Consider the following 7213-nt stretch of genomic DNA (forward strand, 5'->3'; position numbering starts at 1 on the left):
CAAATTAATCTGAATATTGCCAAGGGATTACACAGAGGGATCTGTACTCCATGTAAACGTTTCAGTATATTGGGTATTTTTAGGGGCTCACGCTCAACTGTTAACACAGTGGGAAATTTCAGTCTCTGTAAATTATGTAGGTATATGATAGTGATATCCTTGTGCATGTTTTTAGACCATAAAAAAGTAGTTATGACTGGGCGCGGTGGCTCATGCCTGTAATCCCAGCACTTTGGGAGGCTGAGGCAGGCGGATCACTTGAGGTCAGAGTTCCAGACGAGCCTGGAAAACATGGTGAAACCCCATCTCTACTAAAAATACAAAATTAGGCAGGCGTGGTGGCAGGCACCTGTAAACCCAACTACTAGGGAAGCTGAGGCAGGAGAATCGCTTGAACCTGGGAGGCAGAAGTTGCAGTGAGCCAAGATTGTGCCACTGCACTCCAAACTGGGCACAGGGTGAGACTCTATCTCCAAAAGTAATAATAATAATAATTACAGATTTTCTGGTGGTAAATCTAACTAGACTAAAAGTCTATAAAAGTTACCACATTCTTTTCTTTTTTTGAGATGGAGTTTCGCTCTTGTTGCCCAGGCTGGAGTGCAGTGGCGTGATCTCAGCTCACTACAACCTCTGTCTCCTGTGCTCAAGCAATTCACCTGCCTCAGCCACCCAAGTAGCTGGGATTTCAGGCCTGCGCCATCACATCAGACTAATTTTTTTGTATTTTTAGTAGAGATGGGGTTTCACCATCTTGGCCAGCTGGTCTTGAACTCCTGACCTCGTGATTCACCCGCCTCAGCCTCCCAAAGTGCTGGGATTACAGGCATGAGCTTCCGTGCCCCGCCCATTATTTTATTTTCAAACAAAATCATAACTAATCAGAATATTGCTATTTTGGAGCTGCATATGATGACATACAGGTATTCTAAAAGTAAAGGTTTTTTTCCCCCACCCGGATATTTTCCTGATTTCTTCTTTCGTGTTATATGTGTATCATTCTATTTTTAAAACTTCATTAAAAAAAAAACTTCATTTAAGTGAAACATTATATTTAAAAACAAAACCAAAAATATAGCCCAAATCTAATTGCTACTTCCATGTCTAAAGATCATTGCTTGTAATCTGTGAGCTCCAGCCTTTTACTGTAGCATTCAAGTTTAGTGTAGCATTCACCTCTCTCTAGTTTCTTTTTTTTCTTTCAAGTTCCTAGGAAACATCTAGACTCTGTGGGCCTAATCTCTGCTCACCTTCTATCTCTAGGTAGAATGGTTTTCTCTCACTTTTTTGTCTTGTGAACTCCTCTATTTTGTCTCTTCTGTTTTAAGCTGTCCGTATGCTCAGATGTACCTTTTCATATATTAACTCTTACATATCACATTTTATCATAATGGTATGATAAAATTATGGTTTTTGAAGCAGGGAATATACATTTCCTCTTATGTTGTTGGTAATTTGTGTTTTTTGAATTAGTGAATGAATGGAGGTGGAGGAAATGTTGGAATTTTATAAAAATTTTTTGTTTGTCAGAATTATTAGAAAACGTTGGCTTTTTAATGGATTTTTAAATTTTTGTTATTCTTTTTTGTTCTTAACTCTCTTTCTGCATTTTGTTTCTTTTTTTCTTTTTTCTTATCTAACTGTCATTTCCCATGGCTTTTTTAAAGTAGTGGTCCTGCCTTGCAAATGAAGGAAGTAAAGAGAACCTCGAAAGAATCTGTGAATTCACCAGTGTTTGAGAAAGCCAGTTTACTAACTGGTGGCCTGCTACAAGTGGATGATGACAGCAGTTTAAGTGAAATAGATGAGGACGAAGAAAGGTAAAATCTGTGATTTCTTTATTTCTCTATGGAGGAAGGTTAGTAATAATTTTTTTTCTGAAAATAGAATGATGTAGTCTCCCGAAGCTAGAGAATATCGACTGTTTCCATGCTGCCAAAAGATTAAGATGAGGACAACTTTGACAAGCAGCAGTTTCAATAAATGGTCACCATGGAGCCCTGACTGTAGTGGATGGGCTTTGACAGTGTTTGAGAGAACTTGGACTGAGGGGCAGTAGGTAAACGGGTGGTAACTGAAGAAGAATGTCGGATTCAAGGGAGCCTTCTTTCTTTTTTATTTTAAAATGTGAGCTTTTAGAGTATATTTACATGCTTTTGGGAGTGACCCAGTAGAGAAGGAAATGCTTATGAAATTTAGTTTTGTTTGCATGTCTAAGCCTCAGAAAGCTTGATCCATTATCTTTTAAAGATTTGTAATAAACTAACTGTTCTTAGAACTTCTATTTATGTAGTTCTTTGCTGTATAAAAAGAGATTGTTCATTTAGAATTGTTTCAGAAATGGAATATTCTTATATAATTGAATGTGTCGATGACAATCTAAAAGTTAAACTATCATATATGGATTTTAAAAAATTAATAATAAACATGCAAACCATGTAGGTCATACTGAATTGAATTTAAATAATTTTTGGTAATTGAAGATATCAGAGTACTTTTGATAATAGCATCATGAGCAGCTATGATTTTGTAAGACTAAAAGATCAGGTGTATTAACTTAATAGTTGTTTAGATTCTGGGGAGAAGGGGAGGATTTTGTTTATGTACAGTAGAAAATTAAACTATTGACAGTCTATCACAAACTTAGATTATAAAGTTCTAAAATATTAAAAACCATGTTACCTTATACTAATAGTATCATTGACATGTATTGTATGCTCAATAAGGATTTTTTTTTTTTTTGTCAGAGTCTTGCTCTGTTGCCCAGGCTGGAGTACAGTGACGTGATCTCAGCTCACTGCAACCTCCGTCTCTTGCTTTCAAGCAATTCTCATGCCTCAGCCTCCCAAGTAGCTGGGACTACAGGTGCACACCACCATGCCTGGCTATTTTTTGTATTTTTAGTAGAGACAGGGTTTTGCCATGTTGGCCAGGCTGGTCTTGAACTCCTGGCCTCACAAAGTGCTGGGATTACAGGTGTGAGCCACCATGCCCAGCTTCAATAAGGATTTTTGAATGCGTGAATAAAGAGTTGAGTAGATGAATGAATGAACGTTGATGAATTGCTTTAGAAAAAATAAATGTTGAGCTTATTGAAAGTAGGTTTCCAAATTGGCTAGATATAAAGTCTTTTTATTTTAAAAATATTTACAGGATTAAAAAATTATTATTTATAATTATAACCAGAAATAGAATGAAAATATAGATTCATCTGCTATCATATCACTTAAAAACACTTGAAAATAAATATTACTTTCACAGCACAGCAAAATATGTTTTGGAGCTAGAATTTTTGGGTTTGAATTTTGGGTCTGCTACTGATCAGCTATATGTGCTTGGGCAAATTACTTGGCTTTTCTGTGCCTAGTTTCTTCCTTTATAAAATACCTAATATTTTATCAACCTCACAGAATTATTGTTATGATTAAAATGAGTTTAACATATGTACAGTGCTTAGAATAATGCATAGTACCTGCATTGTGAGTCCTGAAAAAAGCTAATATCGTCATTCAAAAAGGGTTTCCCTCATGTAAGGGTGTTAAGTAATATATTCCAAATAGGTTTTAGTGCCAGTAAAAGCTTGTTTTTATTGAAAAGGTCAATAGCAAAAAAAACCTGGTATATTTCTTTCTATTGATTAATGTAACACTGTGTTTTCCTTTTGCTTTGACTGTCAGGAAGTTTGATCTAAATTTGGTTGTTATGATATTAGTATATTTTTCTTGTCACTTACTTTTACTTTTTCTGTTTATAGTTCAATACCCCTTGTAGAAAGTTATTATCTTTTATATTACCTGTAAAAAATATTCCTGTGAACTTTATGAATAGGGTAATAAATAAATTACAAATGCAGAGCTTTTATTTAAAAAAACAATAATTTTAGATATTCCTTGCATTTTACATATTTATTATTTGCCTGAAAGGTATTTTTTTTTTTTTTTAGGCCTAGTAAGAAAACATCTAATGAAAAGAACAAGGTACTGTAAAAAATAAATTATCAAAATTATTGTTTAAAAAAATACATTATAAAAGATAAAGTGGGCTGGGCACAGTGGCTCACACCTGTAATCCCAGCACTTTGGAAGGCTAAAGCAGGAGGATTGCTTAACTTCAGGAATTTGAGACCAGCCTAAGTAACATAGTGAGAGCCCTGTCTCTACAAAAATTAAGAAAAAATTAACCAGGCATAGTGAGCATGCCTGTAGTCCCAGCTACTTGGGAGGCTGAGGTGAGAGGATTGGTTGAGCCCGGGAGTTTGAAGCTGCAGTGAGCTATGATCACGATGCTACACTCCAGCCTGAATGATAGAGCAAGACCTGATGTCAAAAAAAAAAAAAGAAATGAAATGAAAAAAAAACAGAGAATCTTTTGTTGTAAAGACATTTACTTTGAAAAACTGATTAAGAAGCACTAACTGTTGATAATATATCCTTTTAACAAAAATCAGTTCTTTTAAAGAAATACCTGTGTTTTTGCTCATATAGAAAGATGGATAATTACTGCTTCTGTATGTGCTATAAATATTTTGGGGACATTTTGAAACAGTGTTATTTATTTCAACCCCATAGGTCAAAAACCAAATACAGTCTATGGATGATATTGATGACTTAACTCAGTCATCTGAAACAGCCTCAGAGGATTGTGAGCTGCCTCACTCTAGTTACAAGAATTTTATGTTGCTCATTGAACAACTTGGAATGGAGTATAAAGGTAGGCCTATTGCAGAAATTTAAGGCCTTTTTATGTATCCCACTGTAATGTATGTAAAGTAATAGAGTGAAATGTATGCACACTTAGCATACATGATGCTGTGTTTAATTGGTGGCTACGATGCTGCCACTGTGCAAAGCTGAAGAGATCTTTATATAATATATTCTTGATATTATTCCTTTGTTAGCTATGTTTTTTGCAGGGATTTTTTTCTCCCAGTTTGTGGCTTGACTTTTCATCCTCTCTTTTTTTTTAATTTTATTTTTTAACTGTTTGGTTGACTTTTCATTCTCTTAATGGTATCTTTTGAAGAGCAGAAGTTTTTAATTTTGATTAAGTCCAATTTATCTGTTTAATTATGGATTTTGCTTTTTGTATCGCATTTAAGAAGTCTTTGCCTAACACAGGGTCACAAAGATTTCCTCCTATGCTTTCTTTCTAGAAGTTTTATAGCTTTAGGTCTTTCTTTGGGACAAAATCTCACTCTATCACTCAGGCTGGAGTGCACTGTAACTGCAACCTCCACCTCCCAGGTTCAAGCGATTCTTCTGTCTCAGCCTCCTGAGTAACTGGGATTATAGGCATGTGCCACCATACCCAGCTTTTTTGGTTTGTTTTTTTGGGGTTTTTTTTTGTATTTTTTTGTTTGTTTTTTGTGTGTGTTTGTTTTTTTATTTTTTGGGATGGAGTCTCGTTCTGTCACCCAGGCTGGAGTGCAGTGGCACGATCTCCGCTCACTGCAAGCTCTGCCTCCTGGGTTCACGCTATTCTCCTGCCTCAACCTCCCAAGTAGCTGAAACTACAGGCACCCGCCACCAGGCCTGGCAAATTTTTTGTATTTTTAGTAGAGACAGGGTTTCACCGTATTAGCCAGGATGTTCTTGATTTCCTGACCTCGTGATCCGCCCGCCTTGGTCTCCCAAAGTGCTGGGATTACAGGTGTGAGCCACCCACCGTGCCCTGCCGGCTTTTTTGTATTTTTAATAGAGGCGGGATTTCATCATGTTGGCCAGGCTGGTCTCAAACTCCCGACCTCAAGTGATCCGCCCACCGCAGCCTCCCAGAGTGCTGGGATTACGGGCATGAGCCGCTGTGCCCAGCCAGTTTTGGGTCTTATATTTAGGTCTGTGATCCATTTTGAGTTCCTATTTTTGTATGGATTGAAGTATGGATTCAAGTTCATCTTTTTGGATATGGACATGCAGTTGTTCCAGCATTGTACGTCAGAAAGGCTAGCCTTTTCCTACTGCATTTGCCATTGTGCCTTTGTCAAAAGTAAGTTGACTGCATACGTGTGGGTCTATTTCTCAACTCTGTTGTGTTCCGTTGATCTACAGATGCTCCTGAGTTTTATCTCAGGTTTTTGGTTTTTTGTTTTTTGGCTTATAAGCTATGACTCTTTGTTTTGCTATCTTAGTGGTTGCTTTAGGATTTATAGTATATGACTTGAACTTATCACAGTCTACCTTCATATAATGTCATACCACATCATATATGGTATAATTTTGTTATAGTTGTGGTATACAGTATAATGATAATAGTAGACTTTCATTTTTTTCTCTCCTAGCCATATCCTTTCTGAATCTGTGGGATTATAGTTAATTTATTAAGTTTAGAAAGTTTTGGCCAATTTTTCTTCACATTTTTTTTTTTTTCTGTCTCTCTTCCTCCCTCTTTGGGGGCTTATATATTAGCTGCTTGGATTTTTTTCCATAGTTCATTGGTGTCTCAAAGTTATGAATCTTTTCTTTTGTGATGGTTCATCTGTGTTTATTTTCATCTGATTTAGTTTTCATCTTTGACATTGTAATTTGCATCTCTACAAGTGCAATTTGGTTTTTAAAAAAATATCTTCCATGCCTCCATTATCTTCTTGAACTTTATTTTGGGGTACAGTTGAATTCCATATAAACAGCTTGACTTTTTCCTATCTTGCTTTTATGATTTGGGCTAATTCCCCACTCCGGAGGCAATACCTTTCTGATTATTCATTGTCTTGAGAAGTATGAGTTTTTCCAGCCTGACTGTGGGAATGAACACTTCCCGGTGCTGTGGAAGCACCAGGCAGGATTTCCTCTCTTTTTTTAGGTGGTTTTTTCTGTGGTTTCAGGTAGTTTCCCGGCATACATGCACTGTTCATTACACTGCTCAATACCCAGGAGGGGATCTCTGCAGATCTCCAGAGTTCTTTCTCTGTATCTCTCGTTCCTCTCTAGTGTCCTGTGATCTCTGTCTACTTTGCGTTTACCAGACTCTCAGCTTTATCACTTCAACTCAGGGAGTTTGCTGGACTTTATGTCAGTTTTTCCTCCCCACGTCATCGCCTGGAAACTCTGAAGGCCAGGCTCTGGGCATTCATAAGACCATAAGACTTACTTCCTTTGTTTCTTTTCTTTTCTTTTTTTGAGACAGAGTCTCACTCTGTCACCCAGGCTGGAGTACAGTGGTGTGATCTCAGCTCACTGCAACCTCCGCCTCCTGGGTTCAAGCAATTTTCCTGCCT

The 7213-nt window shown here is 36.9% G+C and overlaps 1 protein-coding gene across 1 annotated transcript in view; it reads left to right on the top strand.

Annotated features, from left to right (window-relative positions):
* The window catches only part of LOC105502751 (ankyrin repeat domain-containing protein 26-like), a gene marked incomplete at its 5' end in the record, with an annotated part of 39033 nt that overhangs the window by 27119 nt on the left and 4701 nt on the right, over positions 1–7213 (top strand). The window contains 3 exons of the mRNA XM_011929381.1: positions 1665–1820; positions 3944–3977; positions 4569–4721. Of these exons, the coding sequence (XP_011784771.1) occupies positions 1665–1820; positions 3944–3977; positions 4569–4721 (343 nt within the window). The remainder of the gene's footprint in view (positions 1–1664; positions 1821–3943; positions 3978–4568; positions 4722–7213) is intronic.

Source organism: Colobus angolensis, unplaced genomic scaffold (genome assembly GCF_000951035.1).
Source record: "Colobus angolensis palliatus isolate OR3802 unplaced genomic scaffold, Cang.pa_1.0 Scaffold802, whole genome shotgun sequence".
Taxonomy (NCBI): Eukaryota; Metazoa; Chordata; class Mammalia; order Primates; family Cercopithecidae; genus Colobus; species Colobus angolensis.